The sequence below is a fragment of the Pipistrellus hanaki genome, assembly GCF_964339955.1.
Source record: "Pipistrellus hanaki genome assembly, chromosome: 15".
Lineage (NCBI taxonomy): Eukaryota > Metazoa > Chordata > Mammalia > Chiroptera > Vespertilionidae > Pipistrellus > Pipistrellus hanaki.
In genome coordinates this window covers 5,908,032-5,928,255 of record NC_140517.1, presented here as the reverse complement: position 1 = coordinate 5,928,255, position 20,224 = coordinate 5,908,032, and the positions used below count along the sequence as shown (strand labels likewise).

Below are 20,224 nucleotides of genomic sequence, written 5' to 3'. Positions count from 1 at the left end.
ACCTCTGGCTTCTGGGGGGGCCTCCTCCGCACCGGCCTTCAGACCCTGTCCCCGGTGACGGGAGGGATGCTCAGGACCTAGAGCAGCGGCTCTCAGCCTGTGGGAGTCGAACGACCCTTTCACAGGGGTCCCCTAAGACATCCTGCGTATCAGATGCTTACGTTATGATTCAGAACAGCAGAAAAATCACAGTGATGAAGTAGCAAAGAAAATAATTTTATGGCCGAGACCGGTTTGGCTCAGTGGATAGAGCGTCGGCCTGGGGACTGAAAGGTCTCGGGTTCGATTCCGCTCAAGGGCATGTACCTTGGTTTTGGGCACATCTCTGTTGGGAGGTGTGCAGGAGGCAGCTGATCGATGATTCTCTCTCATAGATGTTTCTAGCTCTCTGTCCCTCTCTCTTCCTCTCTGTAAAAAATCAATAAAATATATTTAAAAAAATAAGTTTAAAAAAAAAAAAGAAAAAAAAAATAATAATAATTTTATGGTTGGGGGTTTCACCACAACATGAGGAGCTGTATTCAAGGGTCGCGCCACTGACCTAGAGGGAGGTTAGTGGGCAGGGAACAGCTCAATGCTTCTCTCCCCGTCTCCCCTTTCCTTTTTCTCTCTAAAATCAATCAACACGTTCACAAAATGCCGTGGTCGCCATGCAAGAGTCCCACCTCTGTGGGACCCAGCATCTCCCTATTTATGAATCGTGCAAACAAGAGAGCAGTTGCTAAAACATGGCTCCCTCCGGGCATTTTTGTCAAATCCGATCACAGACAGAAGCCTGGGAGGGTCCACCTTATCAGCTGAAATACTCGAGTGACGGGAAGAGAGCTCACACACAGACTGTATCCACGTGCAAAGCGGGTCGTTTATTTAGCACCGAAATCAAACGATTAAAAACACGGGATCCGTCTTAAAACGGGCGTTTGAAAAGCCCTCCCGCCATTCTCAGCTGGCACCGAGACGTCTGCGGTCTGGATGCCTGACCTCGTGTCCCGCGACAAAGGCAGTTTCCCCGGTTGTGGGGGTGCGGTGGGGGGGGCGGGACCGCTGCCCTTCCAGCAGGCCGGGGGCCCCAGGACTGCTGTCCCCTGCTCGGCCCGAGGCTCCCGCCTGGATCTCCGGGAGGAAGTGTTGCTTAGATTCTCAGGAGCCGCTCGGGAAGCCTCGGTGTCAAGATGTGCAAAATGGACTGAAGAGAACGCATAACCACGGCCTCATGCCCACGGCCACGTGGCCTGTAAATACGCTCCTCCAACAGGGGCTCCTCCTGACCAGCTCCCCCAAAGTTCCAGTTTCTTGGAATAAGAGCACAGGTTATGGACGACGCTGCCACTGGACCACTGACAGCTCTTCCAGGGCGGGGATGGGATCACTGAGATGCTGTACAGATCTCCGTGCAGCCACCTTCCCTGGAGGTAGAATTCCGTGAATTCCTGGTCACCCTGGAGGAAGCACCGTCTCCTCTTTAGTAAAACCCACGCCATTCGCCTGCCTTTCCCGTTTCCTTCCTTATTCTCTCTCTTTTTTAAAAAAAAATATTTTTATTGATTGCAGAGGGAGATGGTGGGAGCGGGAGAGAAAGATCAATGATGAGAGAGAATCACTGATCCTCTGCCTCCTGCACGCCCCCACCTGGGGACTGGAGCCTGAAACCCCCAGCCTGAGCCCTGAACCAGGCATCGAACTGCCATCTCCTGGTTCACAGGTCAATGCTCAACCACTGAGCTACGCTGGCTGGGCATCCTTCCTTCTGCGTCAGGGCTGTTTGTGGAAACTGGGGTAACTCCCCACAGGCAGGGGGTGGGGGGCAAGAGAGATGTACACGTCCAGCATCCTGGCGGTGCTGCCCTTGGCACAACCAAGAAGAGGAAGCGACTCCGAGCAAGAGGACATTCTGAGAACAGACCCGGATGGCTCTGAGCGAGGGGGAGTGGGCATCCCGGGCCGACAGGTCCCTCCCTTCCAGGCACAAGGGCTCCAGTGCCAACTCTCCTGCAGCACGGTCTTCCTGTCTTTATGGGCAGAGGGCTTGGTGGCTGCTCAGCAGGGAGGGACCGTCCCGGAAGGCTTCCAGGGCCAGGGGCCCCCTCCAGCACGTCCCAGCCCAACCCGATGGCGCCGCCCCCGAGGCGGCTGCGGGGAAGGAGCCATTGCCAAGGCCGCCCGGGGATGAGTCCGCGAGGGGCGCCGCCGCCGGGTCCCGCCGGCCGTCAGTTCTCCGTGTCGGCGAGCTTCCTCTTCTTGTAGCTCTGGACCAGGCTGGACGCCGTGATCTGGGAAGCCTGCCCCTTCTCCCAGCACTGGAAGCCGTTCAGGCCTCGCTGCCCCGCCTGGAACAAGCCCCGCTCCATCTCGTCCAGCCGGGCGACCAGGGCCGAGGTGTCCTCGTTGTACGCGTTCTGGGAGGAGTCCATGATGCGGCGAAAGCGCCCGATAAATGTCTGGAGGGGGAGGGGGCGAGAGAAACCAGAGCCGCTTTTTAACTACGTGTACGTTTTCACTGGTTTGAGAGAGGGAGAGGGAGAGAGAGTCATCAATGAGGTCTGCTTAGAAGAGCTTCAGAAGCTCAACCTGTTTATGTCTGTGCATTGACTTCTTTTTCTGAGAGGATGGCAACAGTTTTTTGTGTGTGTGTTTTTTTTTTCTCAAAAAATATATTTTATTGATTTTTTTACAGAGAGGAGGGGAGAGGGATAGAGAGTTAGAAACATCCATCAGCTGCCTCCTGCACACTCCCCATTGGGGATGTGCCCGCAACCAAGGTACATGCCCTTGACCGGAATCGAACCTGTGACCCTTGAGTCTGCAGGCAGAGGCTCTATCCACTGAGCCAAACCGGTTAGGGCTGTTTTCTTTTTTTTTAACTATCACATGAGAAACAGCGCTGGTAAATGTCAGGCCAAACGACCTTCACGCCCCATGGAGGGTGTCAGAACAGCCCAGGTGACAGTGTGTTCTTATTAAGCCAGAAACGAGGAAGTAAAACAACAGGTAGAGAGGGTGGTTTCTTCTAGTTTTAACAGAATGCCGTAAAACGTAATCACGGAAGTTAAAGTAAGGTTATTCCAGCATAAAGGATGGTAACACATATGCATAACACTGTTATGTCCATGGCCAATGATAACAGTTACCATTTATTAAATGACTCCACATACGCTCACTACTATTCTGCATCTTTAGCACTATTATCACCCCCTTTTACAGGTGAAGAATTGGCCGAAACCGGTTTGGCTCAGTGGATAGAGCGTTGGCCTGGGGACTGAAAGGTCCCAGGTTCGATTCCAGTCAAGGGCATGTACCTTGGTTGCGGGCACATCCCCAAGGGGGTGTGCAGGAGGCAGCTGATCGATGATTCTCTCTCATTGATGTTTCTAACTCTATCCCTCTCTCTTCCTCTCTGTAAAAAATCAATAAAATATATTAAAAAAAAATAATTGATGCCTAGAGAGGTCAAGTAGCTTGACCACGTCTCTTTTGGAGCAGAGCCGGGCCTTAACCCCAGAGCAAGGAAAGGGAACAAATAACCAAATACCAGATGTATTTACGGCAGGAACCTTCAGACCTTCGGCCCTGGGCTGGGCTGTGACTGTGTACTTAAGTGCCTGACGCCTGCAATCAACCATCACCTCTTCTTTCCAGGACTTTCTGCTACCCCCCAACTCTTAGCAAGCAAATATGAATTAAAGTAGACAAGTCCTATTTGTGTGTGTGTGTGTGTGTTTGGCAAATGCAGTCTAACTGTTGGCTGGCCTAGAATAATAACACACCCGTTGTATATGCCATAAATTCCCCTGGGTCAGAGTGACGTCTGGTGGCAGCCAAAGCTGGCTCCTGAGGCATGTGCGGTGCCACAGGTTTCCACAGCAATGACTTGCCTGGAGGAGAGACTGGGAGATGTCTGGGTTCTCTGGGCTGTCAAAATGCAGGAGCTGGGAGCCAAACCCGTAGAAGTGGGGCCCCATTTTGTGGAGGTCCACCACGTTGGCATCTGCGCTGAACACAGTCCTCCAACCCTCTCGGTAGATCTTGGGAAGGTCCACGGAGAGGATCCGCCGCTTGTTGTCAAAAAGTCCTTTGGCCAGCCACAACGGGAGCTCCAGCTTTGAGCCCTGCGTCAGACAGGAAGGGAGAGTTGAAGAACGATGACACAGTCAATGTGTGTGTGTGTGTGTGTGGCAAAAAAGGAAAATGTGCATTGCGTGAGCAATACTGCCTGTTCTCTTCGGGACACACGTGTATGTGAAGTCATATGGCCCCAGGTTCGAATCCCAGCTCACCACCTACAGCGGGACCCTGGCCAAGCTTCCAAACTTCTCGGGGCTTCAGTTTCCTTGCATGTAATAATGCCTCGTTACAAGGTTCTTGAGGAATTAAAGAGCTAGTACATAGAAAAATACACTCTCCCCACCCCATCCAGGCTGGCACCAAAGCCTTCAGGCAATGGTTGCTGATACCATCATCATGATGCAGGGGAGAATCTAGCAATGGGTAGGTCCCAGACGCATGACATGCTCTTCCAGAACCCAAAGCTGTTGTTTTTCAGTATAGGAGCCAATCCTAAGGCATGTTGAGGGTAAGGGAACGATGGAAAACACTGCTGAATTTGTAGTTTCAAAAAATGAAATCCGTGTTGGAGGGAGCCTGGCGACCTGGGATAAATTTAGTCTCCGTACAAGTGGCCCGAGCTAGGGGAGGAGACCACCGCGGATAGATTGCTAGGCGAGTACGACCCCTTGTCTGTCCCTAAAACTACAAATCCCAGAAGGCCAGCGCGCCCGGAGAGACGCGCAGCCCCAGGGTCGCAAGGCCCCCTGGGAATTGTAGTTTTCCCGCGCAGAGCCGAGCCAGGTGGGAGGCTTACCTGAGGGATGGTGTTGTCGGTGTCGGCCCCTCCGCTCCGCTCCGGGAAGAAAAGGCCGAGGCGTGGAATGGGGATTTCTGTGCGCACCGGGAGCTTCTCGTGGGACATCAAGATGTCGTCCAGGGAAAGAAAGTTCTCCTCGTGCCCCAGCGCACCCGACTCCACCCGGAAGTAAGCCTCGGACATGGCGGCGGTCGCTTCCACGCGTGTGACTCGGGAGACCTCAGGGAGCCAGGGATGCAGAGGAAAAGTAAGCCGAGGCTGGTCGGGATTGTGCAGGTTGAATGGGTCGCTAGGGCCGCCCAGCCGGATGGAAACTGTTTTCCCGCGCCCGGGGCGGGCCAGGCCGGAGCAGTCGATCGGAGGGCCGGCCTAGGCAGAAGCAATCGATCAGGTCTAGTCCCGGGCGGGGCCGGGAGGGCGGGGCCGGGAGGGCGGGGCCGGGAGGGCGGGGCCGGGAGGGCGGGGCCGGGAGGGCGGGGCCGGGAGGGCGGGGCCGGGAGGGCGGGGCCGGGGGGCGCGGGCGCTGGGAGAGGGTCCGACCTCTCAAGTTTTCTCGCGAGCGTAGCCCAGAGGACACAGAAGCTGGGGATGCCTATGAAAGCCGCAGGATGCGGTTGCACTAGAATAGGTTGTGTTTATGGGTTCCTGTCAATGTGTGTATGAAATGAAGAACCCTGGACGCGTTTGGGAGCCTAAAGAAAGGCGGTCTGGAGCCCTCCCATCCCAGGCCTGACCCCATCAGACCTGCTGACCGGTGTTGTCACTGTGCATCTTCGTGACTTTTTTTTAATTTAATTTATTTATTTTATATATTTCTTTATTGATTTCAGAGAGGAAGGGAGAGGGGATAGAGAGATAGAAACATCAATGATGAGAATCATGGATAGGCTGCCTCCTATACACCCCCTACTGGGGATCGAGCCCGCAACCCGGGCATGTGCCCTTGGCCGGAATCGAACCTGGGGCCCTTCAGTCTGCAGGCCGACGCTCTGTCCACTGAGTCAAATGAGCTAGGGCATCTATGTGACTCTTGTTGCGCGAAGGAAACTGGCAGGCTCCTTGTGTGGCTCTTAACGTAAATCTTTAAGAGGGAATCCGATTGGGTCAGCGCCTCTTCTGGAGGCAGAGCGCCAGGGTCATGGTTCGCCAGCCACCCTGTAGATTGGGCACCTGTGTCAGGTACCAGCCCTGGTCTGGTGCGGGCAGGGAAGGGGTCATGGGCCCAGACCTGGGGGTGATACTCAGGACTACATGGGGCGGGCATGTGGAGAGAGGCACTACAGAGCTGTTTTCCCATGAAAGGGCATTTTTCTGGGGCCACTAGGACTGAGCAAAGGGTTCATGGGAAGAGAGATGTGTATTCATGTTTTTACACTTTTTTTTCTGTCTTGTGTACTCTGACATCTCGGAGCCTTGGGGCCCTCAGGCTGAACTGCCCCTCCCCGGATGAGCTAATTGGTAGAGTCACAAGCACCTTGCCTGCGAATACGCCTTTCCTGTTCAAGCCCACCAATCCGAAGTCCTTCTGCTAAGATGACCAGATGTCCCGGTTTTGGCGGGACAGTCCCGATTTTTAACCATTTGTCCCGCGTCCCGCGGTGTTTTAAAAAAGACGCAGGACAAATGGTTAAAAATCGGGACTGTCTGGTCACCTTACCATATCTAAACCCCTTCCTTTATCTAAGTCTTTAAGGTTCCCTGGCCCTAAATCACCCCAAGGTCAAGTGCCGGACAATTAGAGACCACCTTGACCGCCCAGAGTCCAACGTTCTTTAAACCGTGCAGACCTACGCTTGCTCCCACTTGCCTACGCCGCCTCGTCCGCTCCCTCCCCGAGAAACCACACCCAGGGTTCTGGGCCACGTTCTCCTTCGGACGACCATGGCCATCACCTCCACAATGAAGGTCACCTCCATGATCGGAGTCCGGGATCGTCACCACAGGGCCGTGGGGAAGCCAGGGCCAAAGCGGGGGGCGCTGTGGGTGCTGTCACTCCGAGGCGGCGGGGCTGACCCGCGGGGAAATGGGAGGAAACGCGTGGAGCGTTGGGACGGGTACTGACCCGAGGCCGAGCTCGGGGAAGGGAAGCCCGGCCGTGCGGAGAAGGGAGAGACGATGTGGGCAGACGGCTGTGAAGCTGCTCCGTGGGCAGCACCTGGCAGCGGATTGGATGTAGGAAGGAAGGATCGAGAGGGGTGCAGGGTGACGCGAGTGCTTAATCAGGTTGGCAGGTGGGTGAAGTGTTAGTAACAGGTGCACAGGGCACCGGAATAGGGGCGGTGTGAGGCAGAAGAGGTGTTCAGTTCGGCATTCTTGGAGTCCAGGAGCCGCTGGGCAGGCAGGTCGGCAGTCCCGTGGAGACAGCAGCCTGGAAGTTAGGAGGCATCTATTGAGAGGCAGTTACATGAAAGTTTCTTCTTTTATCATATTTAAGCTAGTTTTTTATCCTCACCTGCGGATATGTTTATTGATGAGAGAGAGAGAGAGAGAGAGAGAGAGAGAGAGAGAGAGAGAGAGAGAGACATTGATTGACTGCCTCCCTACATGCCCTAATCAGGGACTGTACACACAACCCAGGCATGTGCCCGGACTGGGAAATCAAACCGTGACCTCCTGGTTCACAGGTTGATACTCAACCACTGAGCCACCCTGGCCAGGCAAGTATTTATCATTATTTTTTAAAAATCTTTTTTCCTTCCCCCTCCTCCAGTGCACCAAAGATCTAAGCTATTCCAGGCCTGAGAGATGCTCAGAGCTGTGAGCGCTCAGCTGCAGGGAAGCCGCTGCAAATAGAACACGCCACCTCCCCGAGCCCACTGTTCTGGGTCTGTCACCCAACAAGCCATGCTGCCGAGGGCGGCCATGAAGCCTCCGTGGCTGAGCTGACAGCAGTTCCAGAAAAACGCGTTCAGTGCCAGGAACTGAGCATTCGGGTTTCCTGCAAGCAATGCAGCATGAAAATATATATATATATAGAGAGAAAAGCGATACCTTTGGCAGCTAGCACATTTAGAAATAATGCACAAAACACTAGGGGAGCAACAAACCTCAGGCTTACAAACACTGCATGGTTTTTATTTGTAATATATTTTATTGATTTCAGAAAGGAAGGGAGAGTGGGAGAGGGAGGGAGAGAGAGAGAGAGAGAAGCTTCAATGACGACAGAGAATCATCGATCGGCTGCCTCCTGCACGCTCCCTACTGGGATTGAGCCTGAAACCCGGGCATGTGCCCTGACTGGGAATCGAACTGGTGACACTCCTGGTTCATAGGTCACCACTCAGCCATGGAGCCATGGCGGCCGGGTTCTCTGTCCTTGGTTTTCATTTGAGCTGTGGCTGCAGGGCGGCCCCCTGTAGGAAATGGCCCTGGACTCAGGAAGCATGGAGGTTTGGGGAAGTGAGCAGCCAGCCGCCGGGGCCCACCTAGCAATGGCCGGGTATGCTTTGTGTTGGTTTAGGGGTTAAAGCCCTTCAGAAAGGTGCTGGTGGGTGAGCCTTCGTGATGCTCCGAAAATTTCGTGTCTCTCTTCCTAATTTTAGAGCCAGCAGCTGTCACGGCTGTGTGCTCACAAGTGGGTAGTTATCCATTCCTTTGTTTACTCGGATTCCCTTAATATGTTCGATTTCGGCGAAAACTTCTAACTTGGTCTTCTCGCTTTGTTAGCCCCTAGACTATGTGCATGTCATATTGTCTCTCATTTCCTAGTTTGTCATTTCTGTCATTGCAACATTGCTTTAAAATTTTTTTAAAATATATTTTTATTGATTTTAGAGAGGGAGGGAGAGAGAGAGAGAAACATCAGTGATGAGAGAGAATCATTGATGGGCTGCCTCCTGCAGGTCCCCTACTGGGGATGGAGCCCATAATCTGGGCATGTGTCCTGACCGGGAATCGAACCCTGACCTCCTGGTTCATAGGTCGACACTCAGCCACTGAGCCACGCCGGCCGGGCTCATCATTGCTTTTAAAATAATTAAAAAGCTTCTCTTCTTCAGACTCAAGGTATCACTGTTTATTTCACCTTCTCACCCTCTGCCTATATAATGTAAACACTCTTACATCATTTGATGGACAGGTTTACCACACCATGTTCTGTAGGATATGGCATTCAATGTCTTTCATCTTCATAAACAGGAAGCTGCTTTTTATTTGTTTCTTAGTTGCCTATTTATTTTTTAGGGCCCCATGGATGCTCCTAGAATTCCTTGGGGGGTGTTTTACAGGAGGTATCATAACTTTATTTTTCTATTATAATTTTTTTATGGTCTGGATTTATTTTTAAATTTTGTTTTATTTATTTATTTATTTATTTCAGAATTACTCAGCTGGAAAGGAAGGGGCTAATGGGCTAATGCTTGAAATATTACAAAGTAAAAAAATTCTAAAAATGTTTTGTAAAAAGATTATGCCTAATGATCTCCCGGTCATAAAGATATCGCTGATAGTAGAGACATTGCTACCTACAGATGAAGGATATATTACACTTGTTTTTCTTGAACTCTGATAGCTTGCAACATCAAGAAAAAAGAAAAAAGTCATTTTAATTTTCATCTCCAACCTCTAAAATGTGACTGAGTCCTGGCTGGTGTGGCTCGGTTGGTTGAGCGTGGTCCCATGCACCTAAAGGCTGTCAGTTCCATTCGGGGTCAGGGCACATGCCCAGGTTGCTGGCCGATCCCCTGTAAGGGGCATGCAGGAGGCAGCCGACCAGTGTCTCACACATTGAAGTTTCTCTCCTTCTCCCTTCCTCTCTCTCTTAAATCAATTTTTAAAAACCCAAGTTTTTAAGAAACAGAGAGCGTTGAAGTGTAATCCACGGCCACTTGATGTCCCTGGGTCTTTGTGAAATCCCTGGCTTTTAAGGGTCTTTTGTTTGTTTTGACAGCGACAGAGTTTCTATCAAATAGAATCATACCTTTGAGCTCTGGGCAGAAACAGGCACCTAGGCTCATGAGTCTCCTGGGTTCACACCCCTTCCCCCCAGTAAGATGCTGCAAGGGAAACCGAAGAGCAGCTGGAACCCCAAGTTTCAGTGACGCAGGAGCAATGGTCTAAGGCTGTCACCCAGGGCGGTGACCCCGCAGACAGACACTTTCCTGAGGGGCCAGTCAGGCTGTGCAGCCTCTGCTTTGAGGGTTCGTTGAAAGACGGTCCAGCTGCCCAGCTGCCTAGGAAAACGAGATCGATGACGAAGCCAGCTGACACCAACGCAGTAAAGAGAAAACACCAGCCCTGTCATTTAAGTTCGAACATTTTCAATGTGTTAATGAGGGCAGGTAGGGTTTTTTTTTCTAAACCCAGTTCTTTCTAAAAACAGTGATCAGGAACCAGGGAAAACACGTTTGCTTTTGAGCATTTTTTTTTTTGTTCTCTCTTGCTGTTTGCAAATTCTCTGCCAAGGAATCTTGAGCCTAGAGGCCCTTTTTCACGTTATCATTTATTTTCTTGAGTGCCCCCAGCTGGCTGCCCCTTAGAGAAACCATGAATGTAGATTGTCGCAGCAAGAGCGCCACCTAGCGGCAGAAATGATCGTCGCACACCAACGCCAGGGAGGCATTTGGCCTGGCGGCTGGGATGGAATCAAGTTTTCACTCGCTGGACTTTTTTTTTATTTTTTTTTAATTTTCTTGATTTCAGAGAGGAAGGGAGAGGGAGAGAGAGAAACATCAATGATGAGCGAGAATCATTCATCGGCTGCCTCCTGCAAGCCCCACTCTGGGGACTGAATCTGAAACCCAGGCATGTGCCCTTGACTGGAATCAAACCCGGGACCCTTCAGTCTGCAGGCCGACGCTCTATCCACTGAGCCACACCAGCTAGGGCTGGCTGGACCTTCCCGGACGAGGGATGTGTGATGATGTTGTAGCATGTGATAAGATGTCCTCGTTTTTTGAAGGCCAAATAATCTTCCATTGTGTGTCTACACCACTTTTTTTTTTTTTAATCTCTTCACTTGAGTTGCTTCTCCCTCTTGGCCGCTGTGATGAACGCTGCATCGGAGACCCTACCCTGGGCCGGGAGGTCTCTCTTGTCTAACGTTTGAAGGTAAAATCCAAACCTCCCAGGGCCCTCCTGCCTCAGAAATCTTCAGAGCGCATGCATGCCTGCCTCGCCTCGGCCTCTTCTGTCCTCCTCGGAGGCAGCCCGGTTCTCTCTCTCAGCACTTTCCTCCGTCCTGGCGTTTGTGCTGAACCCGAGGCCGCTCCTCCCCCCGCCCCTGGGCCCCACGGTTTGACAGCGCCTTCGGGGAGCCTGCTTTGAAGCCGCTGAAGACAGCTGGGCCGAGGCCCGGCCGGCGCGGCTCCGTGGCTGAGTGTCGACCTGTGAACCAGGAGGTCACGGTTCCATTCCCCGTCAGGGCACACGCCCGGGTTGTGGGCTCCGTCCCCCGTGTGCCGTGCGGGAGGAGGCCGATCCATGATTCTCTCTTATCATAATGTCTCTCTCTCTCTCTCTGCCCTCTCCCTTCCTCTCTGAAATCAATTAAAAATATAAATATAATTGCCCAAACCGGTTTGGCTCAGTGGATAGAGCGTTGGCCTGTGGACTGAAGGGTCCCAGGTTCGATTCCCAGCCAAGGGCATGTCCCTTGGTGGCGGGCACATCCCCAGCAGAGGGTGTGCAAGAGGCAGCTGATGGATGATTCTCTCTCATCGATGTTTCTAACTCTATCCCTCTCTCTTCCTCTCTGTAAAAAAAAAAAAATCAATAAAATATGTTTTTAAAATATATAAATATATTTAAAAAAAAGAATTCACTTCATATAAAAAAAAGGTTTGAGCCGCCCAGGAAGCCAGGCTGGGAGTAGGAGGAAGATGTTGGCAGGGCCTGGAAAAGCCGCCCCACCCTGGCCGCGGGCTCCTCCGCCCAGTCTCACCAACCCGGGTGCCGAGGAGGCAGACCCACCAGGGCCGCGACCGGACGGGACTGTGCCCTGATGTCCTTCTCCGTCAGCCCCGGGGACAGCCAGGCGCCCAGAAGAGCCCTGCCAAGTGGAGGAAACAGGCGGGCTTTTCCCCCTGGCTCCTCCTGAGTGCCCGGGCCCAGACGTCCGCCCGCTGGCGCCATGGGAACCGTGAGGCCACAATGGAACATTCTTCCCGAGGCGGCGGCGGAAGGGATCCTGTGCTGGGCTCCTGCCGGGGCAGGTCGGAGTGAGCTCATTTCTCCTTCGGCGGGAGCAGGTCACAGACGGACTCTGGGAACAGTCGGAGAGACACCCGCTGCCGGGAGAGGGCCATGGTGACTGAGAACGGCGCCCATGGCTCCCTCCGGCTCCTGGGCGTCGTTTGAGGCAAGGGGAGGCCCGGAGGTGAGGCAGGCGCGTGGCCAGGACGCATGGGCTGGGGCTCAAATCTATTTTTAAAAAATGTATTTTATTGTTTTTCTTACAGAGAGGAATGGAGAGCTAGAAATGCGGATGAGAGAGAAACATCGGTCAGCTGCCTCCTGCACGCCCCCCACTGGGGATGTGCCCGCAACCAAGGTACACGCCCTTGACCGGAATCGAACCTGGGACCCTTCAGTCCGCAGGCCGACACTCTATCCACTGAGCCAAACCGGTTTCGGCTAAATCTATTTTTATTGATGTCAGAGAGGAAGGGAGAGGGAGAGAGAGAGAGAAAAACAACGACGACGAGAGAGAATCATGGATGGGCCGCCTCCTGCACACCCCGCACCGGGGATGGAGCCTGCAACACAGCCAGGTGCCCTGACCGGGGGATCGAACCGTGATCTCCTGGTTCACAGGTCAACGCTCAACCCCTGCGCTACGCCAGCTGGGCCGCAGGGGCGGGGATGCAGGCACACCTGAGCTTGGGTTCCAGCCTCCCCGCTTGGCAGCCACGTGGCCCTGGGCGGGCTTCTCGGTGCCCCCCGGGGTCCGTGTCTGAATCTGTGAAACGGGGGTAGTCAGTGTCCGCACCACAGGGTTATCGTGGGGACGACGGAGCCAAATGCCAGGCCTGCGGCTTCCGTACGGAAAACCACGCAACGTCCCTGGTTAAACCCAGCATCCCGGACCCGGGCCTGGTCAGTAGGAGGGACGGAACCAGGGCGGACCCACACCGACCCCCTGCTTTTTCCTCTCGGCAGCATTTGACAGCGGCAGCGTCAAGGCAAGGGTTGAATTCCACGGGCCAAACACCAACCCCTTCCTGAGCCCCGACTCTCTGGCAAGCGGGGACCCTGGCTGGATCGACAGGCAGGGCCAGGGGCGGCCTCCTCTCCTGGGGCCAGCTCACGGGTCCCCCCCGAGTCCCGGTGCCCGGCGCCTGGTCCCTGCCTCCGGACCGCACAGGTGTGTCCCTCCCGTCTGCAGCTGGCCGGGGCGGGGAGGGCGGGAGGGACCGGGGCCTGGGATGCTGGGGGAGGCACCGCCCGGGGAGAGGAGGAAACACTGCTGTTCCCGCAGCTGCCCATGGTGTCTGCCGCGCCTGGGGATGGCGGGGACCACCGGGGCGCTCTTGGTGCTGCTGCTCTGCGCCTCCCACGCCGCTGCCAGTGAGTGCCCGCCCTCCCCGTCCCCGCGGAGCCCATCCTGGACCGCAGGCCCCGTCCGTCCCCGGGCGGATGCTCTGCCCACTGAGCCAAACGGGCCAGGGCCCGGGAGCTTTAAAAAAATGCCCGTGCCCAGGCCCTGTCCCCGGGAGGTGCGGGAGGGGGGGCGGGGGCAGGTGGGTGGAGTGTGCACCCCACTCTGCAGGGGTGGGGGTGAGAGGGCCCCTGGGGACACAGGGACCGGCGAGGGAGGACACAGGGCGGCCAGGCAGAGCACGACCCCCTGTGTGGGCACCATCCTCTTTCTCATAGGGAAGGACCCCAACTAGGAAGAGAAACGGGGGTGGGAGAGGTCACAGTGACCACTATGGCGAGCCGGACGGAGTGGGGGGCAGCAGGAGGGGGGCCTGCGGTCGGGTGTGGGGGTGGTAGCCCCGCCTTGCCCCAGCAGTGAGGCCTCCCGCACCCCCCTCAGCAGGTTGTGGCATCCAGGAAACCAGCGACATAGGACCTTCCGAGGAGGGGCTGGTCAGCGAGCGGGAGTTCCCGTGGGTGGTGTCGCTGCAGAGCTCCCACCACATCCACCTGGCGTTCGGCTGCATCCTCAGCGAGTTCTGGATCCTCAGCATCGCGTCCGCCTTCCAGCACAGGCTAGTACCCTGCCCGGGCCCCGGGGCGCCCTGGGGGGGCCTGGCAGGGGGACTCCTGGAGACGGGGTGACAGGCCTGTTCCCGGCTCAGTGCTGCCTCCAGTCCTGGGTCCTCCGTCTCCTGGGTCCTTGGTCCCCTGGGTCCTCGGTCCCCAGATGCCAGCCTCGGAGCAGCCGCTGCCTCTCATCCACTGCAGGAAGGTCGTCCCTTCCCGTCGGTTTCCCTGGGGATGCAGAGGCACTGACGGTGGTGGGAGCCCTGGTTTGAAAGCTCGCCTGGGGCCTTCACCACGTGCAGGAAACACGCGAGCCTTTAAGTGCAGGGACCTGATTGCTGTTTGCGTCTTTGAAGGGCTCTGTGTTTTCCAAATTGTTTACATTTAATGTGTATTCTTTTTTAAAAAAAAATACATTTTATTGATTTTTTTACAGAGAGGAAGAGAGAGGGATAGAGAGTTAGAAACATCGATGAGAGAGAATCATTGATCAGCTGCCTCTTGCACGCCCCCTACTGGGGATGTGCCAAAACCAAGGTACATGCCCTTGATTGGAATCGAATCCGGGACCTTTCAGTCTGCATGCCAACGCTCTTATCCACTGAGCCAAACCGGTTTCGGCTCACGTGCATTCTTTTAAGCCAGAAAATAAAGCCTCTAACCCGGGCCTGTGCCCCGACCGGGAAACGGACCATGACCTCCAGGTTCCTAGGTCGATGCTCAATCACCGAGCAACATTCTTTTCACCAGCTGCACAGTATCCCCCGGCGGCTGCACCACCACCATCCCAGGATGGACGTTGGCATCGTTTTCGGCTTTTCCCCAGCGCCTAGAACGCGGCAGGAGGCGGAGCCGTGCCCACGGCATGCCCCTCACTTGCGGGCATCTTGCAGCCTGAGTGACCGAGAAGGGAAAGACGTGGTCAGACATCCCCAGTAGCACTGGCCCTTTGAGAGCTTCTGCTTTGTGTTGGAGTTCCCGGTGTCGCTACTTTTCTGTCTAGTCTGCTGTTTTGACTTGCTTTTCTGTTTGACCCAGGGTTTTGCGAAAGACCGAGTTATAAAATACCCAGCGGGTAAAGTGTTTTGTTCTGCTTTCCGCACCATTTCATTCTGAGTTCTCCTGTGTGGTGGTTTAGGAATTTCTTGAGGCTGTCCTTGTGGTCCAGGTGAATGTTATTTTAAAATGTAGCACCCTTGACCGAAATCAAACCCAGGACCCTTCAGTCTGCAGGCCAAGGCTCTATCCACTGAGCCAAACCAGCTAGGGCCATTGGCCAATTTTAATAGGTTACATATGTGTTTTAATGTTTCCCTCAATTCATATGCATATTTATGCATCCTGTTTTTTATATATTTACTAGAGGCCTGGTGCACAAAATTCGTGCACTTGGGGGGGGGTTCCCTCAGCCTGGCCTGTGTCCTCTCACAGTCCGGGAGCCCTCAGGGGATGTTCGACTGATGGCTTAGGCCCACTCTCCGTGAGGAACAAACATCCTTAGAGCTTCCCCGGAGGCGGAAGAGGCTTCTGCCACTGTCACTGTGCTCCCCAGCTGTGAGCCCTGCTCAGGGCTTCTGGCTGAGCGGCACACCCCTGTGGGAGCACATTGACTGCTAGGAGGCAGCTCCTGCACTGAGCATCTGCCCCCTGGTGGCCAGTGTATGTCATGGCGACCAGTTGTTCTGGCAATAGGTCAATTTGCATATTAGCCTTTTATTCTATAGGATTAGCTGTAAACAAATCATGTTTAGTCTTCTACAGAAGATTTAAAAACCTCTTTCTTTTCAGCTTACGTGAAACCATTGATCATTGCCTACGTTTACATTTTTACATATAAATGTTCAAAAGTCCTTAATTTAGTAAAAAATTATAATGGATTCCACATTAATGGATTCCAGTTCTTTTGCTGGATTTCCTCCATTCAGCTCTAGAATTGTCTAAATCTGTCTTCAAGTAGGTTTTTTTTTTTTTTTTTTTGCTTTTTAAAAAATATATGTTTACTGATTTCAGAGAGGAAGGGCGAGGGAGAGACAGAAACATCAATAATGAGAGAAAATCGTTGCTTGGCTGCCTCCTGCACGCCCCCTACTGGGGATGGAGCCCGCAAGCGGGGCAGGTGCCCTGGGCCTGGGTGCAGAGGGTGAGTAACACTCAGCCCAGGGCAGATGAGCGGGAAAGGACAGTCACCATGGAAACGGGGAAGCATGCAGCCTCCTCGGCGCCTCGGCCTCTCAGGACGCCCCTCGCTCTCCCCCCAGGAAGGACGCCGTGGCCATCGTGGGGATCGCGAGGATGAACGCCTCGGAGGTCTCTCACGAAGAGTTCCCGGTCAACACCATCATCGTCCACGAGCACTTTGACAGCAAGACGCTGGCCAACAACCTAGCCCTCCTGAAGACAGACACGGCCATGCAGTTCAGCGGCCTGGTGCAGCCCGTCTGCTTCCTGGGCCGGAAGCTGTACATGCCGCTGGCCTCGCGCAACTGCTGGGTGGCCGGCTGGAACCCCACGCTTGCAGTTACGCCTTCCTTCTCCGGGCGGAGGCTGTGTGCGCTAGCAGGAGGGGGACGGACTCGCCCTGGCCGGGTTGCTCAGTGGTTAGAGCATTTAAAAAATATATATATATTTTATTGATTTTTTTTTACAGAGAGGAAGGGAGAGGGATAGAGAGTTAGAAATATCGATGAGAAACATGGATCAGCTGCCTCCTGCACACCCCCTACTGGGGATGTGCCCGCAACCAAGGTACATGCCCTTGACCAGAATGGAACCCGGGACCCTTCAATCGGCAGGCCGACACTCTATCCACTGTGCCAAAAATGGTTAGGGCGGGCTTATCTTTTTTTGAAAATAAAAAATACTTTTATTGATTTCAGGGAGGAAGGGAGAGGGAGAAATAGAAACATCAGCGATGAGAGAGAATCATGGATTGGCTGCCTCCTGCACGTCTCACACTGGGGATCGAGCCCACAACCCTGGTATGTGCCCCGATGGGAACTGAGCCATGACCTGGTGGGTCATAGGTCAACATTCAACCACTGAGCCATGCAGTCCAGGGTAGGCTTTTCTTAAGAATGCAGGTGGCTCGGAGATTCTGGAGTTGGGCGGAAACCCACAGCTAATCAGTCAAGGTTCCCAGTGCGTGCCCTTCCCGTGGCCATTCCCACATTTGGTCCTTTTTGCTCCTGGTCCTACATAGACCACAACCGGAAGAGCACAGGCACCTGGCAACCCGACATCAGGGCGAGTTCCGGGGGGGGGCCAGGGACGTTACTCCCCGAAACGAGAGTGAACCGTCCTCTTGGCTAAGCCATCCTGGTTTTCTTGGTGAAATGACCAAGGACGTGTGCTCTCTGTAGATGTCGGAAAGGGATAAATATGCTCTCTGCCTATTGTCACCTTCAAGTTCAAAGCAAAAGTCGCTTTCAGTAAAGTCTGGGCCCCGGGCCCGGTGTCCAGGAGGAAGAGGGTCTGTCGGCGCGGCGTCTGCTCGCCCCCGTTGGGACGTGTGAGCGGCGGTGGCGTGGGCTGCGGGAGTGTCTCCTGGCCGGTAATGCTGGGCTCTCTGTACGTGGTGCAGACAGGAGAGCAGATGACCATGAGCATCCTGAGGAAGATCTCCGTGCAAGACATCAACCTGTGTCCCCTAAACCAGTTCCAGAAAACGGGATGTGGCAGCCACGTGGAGCAGGAGACCGATACTGTCTGCTTAGTAAGGACATGGCAGGCAGACTGAAGGGTAGTGGGTTCGATTCCCAGTCAAGGGTATGTGCCTCGGTTGCAGGCTCGATCCCCAGCCCAGGTCAGGGCGTGTGTGGAAAGCAACCAATTGATGTCTCTCTCTCTCTCACATTGATGTTTCTCTCACTCTCTGTCCCTCTGTCTCTTTCTCTCCGTCTCTCTCTCTCTCTCTCTCCTCCTTCTCCCTCCCTTCCACTCTCTCTAAAAATCAATGGGGAATTATGCTGGGGTGAGGATTAAACAAAAAAAGAACCTGATGGAGTAGAAGCAGTGTCACTTCCAGAGACGGGGAACTCCTGAGGCAGGGGCCGTCACTTGAGACTCGTGGCTGTCGGGACTGACTGTGTTGGCTGGCACGTGGCAGAGAGCGAGTGCCCAGTAAAACATCCACAGGATGGACGCGCAGTCGCCAATGTCAGGGGAACACGGTTAGGCAATTCCACTTTCTAACCTAGGTAACTGGCCAGAGTCACCTAGCCAGCCACGTGTCCAAGCTCCCACCCACACAGCTGGGGGGGAGAGCGGTCTGTGTGACAGACTTCCCGCGGCCTCGGGGCCGCTCCCACAGGGGCAGGGGACTCCGGGAGCAGGCGCAGGGACCAGCTGCTGCCCGGGTGACCCTAGGCCAGCGTGACCCTGACCCTCACAGGACTGTGGGTGCGAGCGAGCAGCTTCAATGGAGGATGGAAACGAGAGAGAGAGAGAGAGAGAGAGAGAGAGAGAGAGAGAGAGAGGAGAGGGGAAAAGGTGACCATTCTGGGCCAGAAAGGAGAGGAATATCAACTTTTGAGGCATGAGGAAGTGGGAGAGGGATTTAGTCCCAGGACTGAAAAGAGGCCAGGAAGCTACAGGCAAAGTGCAGAAGTCGACAATTTGCACCAGGAAAGGAAAAGTCATCCTGTTGAAATTGGTGGCGGGGGCAGCCTAGGTTGCAAAGAGCACCCAATCATCCGCCCCATTTCCAGCGAGAACTGGGGTCAAGCACTTCTGGAGCAAACCTTAAATTGCACCAGGATGTGTCAACAATGAGACGTTCTCTTAGCCCGGCCGGTGTGGGTCCGTGGTTGAGCGTAGACCTAGGAACCAGGAGGTCACGGTTCGATTCCCGGTCAGGGCACATGCCGGGGTTGTGGGACCGATCCCCAGTGTGGGGCGTGCGGGAGGCAGCCGATCCATGATTCTCTCTCGCTGTTGATGTTTCTCTCTCTCTCTCTCTCTCTCTCTCTCTCTCTCTCTCTCTCTCTCTCTCTCTCTCCCCCTCTCCCTTCCTCTCCGAAATCCATAAAAATGTATTAAAAAAAAAAATAACTAAAGACGAAAAAGTCCTTTGAGACCTGAAGCCTTCCGTCCTCTGCCACAGGGGGAGCCGGGCAACCCGCTCATGTGCCAGCTGCAGGGGCTGGACCTGTGGGTGCTGAGAGGGGTCCTGACGCAGGGCGGCGAGAAGTGCCCCGGCCTCTTCCTGTACGTGAAGGTGGACGACTACAGCGACTGGATCACGGCCAAGACGCAGACGGACAGCCTGCTGCCCCCGTCCACGTTCCACCAGTACCGCCCGCCGCCAGGACGAGGAGGAGGAGGAGGAGGCGGCGCCCGCCGCCGAGACGCAGGGCCCCGAGCCCGCGAGCGGGACCCCGCGGCCGGGGAACACCTCCTTCTGGGGCACAGAGCCCCGGGGAAGGGCATGAGGGGCCTGGGCAGCTCCCCGGGGGCCGAGGAGGCCCAGCCCGCCTACTACGACTACTACAGCGAGCCCGAGGCCGGCCGCCGCGCGGCCATGTCGGGCCAGGACGGCTGGCGCCGGCCCCGGGACACGCTCTGGCTGTGCTCCGCGCTGGTTTTCCTGTGGAGCCGGAGAGAGGCTGGGAGCTAACCCCCCCCCCCCGCCCGGCCAGGGAGAGCGGGCTCAGAACGCTGAGTGCCGGCCCCCGCCACGCGTGTGGGTGCCTGATCGCCTGATCGCGGCTGCCGAGGCCCGGCCCCCCCCCCTCCCCCGTCTCACTGCCCTCCCCTCCCCCCCCCATCTCACTGCCCCCCCCCCGTCTCACTGCCCGCCCCCCCGTCTCACTGCCCGCCCCCCCGTCTCACTGCCCGCCCCCCCCCCCCGTCTCACTGCCCGGCCCCCCGTCTCACTGCCCGGCCCCCCGTCTCACTGCCCCCCCCCACCCGTCTCACTGCCCCCCCCACCCGTCTCACTGCCCCCCCACCCGTCTCACTGCCCCCCCCACCCGTCTCACTGCCCCCCCCACCCGTCTCACTGCCCGCCCCCCCCCCCCCCGTCTCACTGCCCGTCCCCCCGTCTCACTGCCCTCCCCTCCCCCCCCCCATCTCACTGTCCGCCCCCCCCCCCCCGTCTCACTGCCCGCCCCCCCCCCCCCGTCTCACTGCCTCCCCCCCCCCCCCCCCCCCCCCCCCCGTCTCACCGCCACCTGCTCCCGGCACCGTCACCTGTGCTCTGAACTAAAGGCGGCTACC

At 55.5% G+C, this 20,224-nt stretch overlaps 2 protein-coding genes across 4 annotated transcripts; one reads left to right on the top strand and one right to left on the bottom strand.

Annotated features, from left to right (window-relative positions):
- Window positions 1–706: 706 nt before the first annotated feature.
- GINS3 (GINS complex subunit 3) lies at window positions 707–5,256 on the bottom strand. Its single transcript, XM_084861308.1, has 3 exons — window positions 4,859–5,256; window positions 3,873–4,106; window positions 707–2,438 (listed from the first exon to the last, which is right to left on the bottom strand). Exons 1-3 carry the CDS (start codon window positions 5,042–5,044, stop codon window positions 2,208–2,210), a joined length of 651 nt encoding a protein of 216 aa, XP_084717434.1. The 5' UTR covers window positions 5,045–5,256; the 3' UTR covers window positions 707–2,207.
- Window positions 4,997–19,730, top strand: PRSS54 (serine protease 54). Of its 3 annotated transcripts, none has more exons than XM_084861277.1 (7): window positions 4,997–5,108; window positions 12,959–13,163; window positions 13,278–13,366; window positions 13,842–14,013; window positions 16,267–16,525; window positions 17,589–17,720; window positions 19,110–19,730. In XM_084861277.1, the coding sequence occupies exons 1-7, from the start codon at window positions 5,096–5,098 to the stop codon at window positions 19,620–19,622; spliced, it is 1,383 nt and encodes a 460-aa protein (XP_084717403.1). In that variant the 5' UTR covers window positions 4,997–5,095; the 3' UTR covers window positions 19,623–19,730. The 3 variants fall into 3 exon arrangements, with proteins under 3 accessions (XP_084717403.1, XP_084717401.1, XP_084717402.1); XM_084861275.1 differs by having other exon boundaries at window positions 13,839–14,013; XM_084861276.1 differs by having other exon boundaries at window positions 13,839–14,017; window positions 16,271–16,525.
- The last annotated feature ends 494 nt before the right edge of the window (window positions 19,731–20,224 follow it).

What these genes read in the sequence shown, in the direction of transcription:
- GINS3 (XM_084861308.1), bottom strand. Translation starts at nt 5,044, where the DNA reads ATGTCCGAGGCTTACTTCCGGGTGGAGTCGGGTGCGCTGGGGCACGAG. An exon ending in CCGACAACACCATCCCTCAG is followed by an intron (nt 4,107 to 4,858) that starts GTAAGCCTCCCA and finishes TGTCTGACGCAG; the next exon opens with GGCTCAAAGCTGGAGCTCCC. An exon ending in TCTCCCAGTCTCTCCTCCAG is followed by an intron (nt 2,439 to 3,872) that starts GCAAGTCATTGC and finishes CTCCCCCTCCAG; the next exon opens with ACATTTATCGGGCGCTTTCG.
- PRSS54 (XM_084861275.1), top strand. An exon ending in GCGTCCGCCTTCCAGCACAG is followed by an intron (nt 14,014 to 16,266) that starts GCTAGTACCCTG and finishes CTCTCCCCCCAG; the next exon opens with GAAGGACGCCGTGGCCATCG. An exon ending in AGACCGATACTGTCTGCTTA is followed by an intron (nt 17,721 to 19,109) that starts GTAAGGACATGG and finishes CCTCTGCCACAG; the next exon opens with GGGGAGCCGGGCAACCCGCT.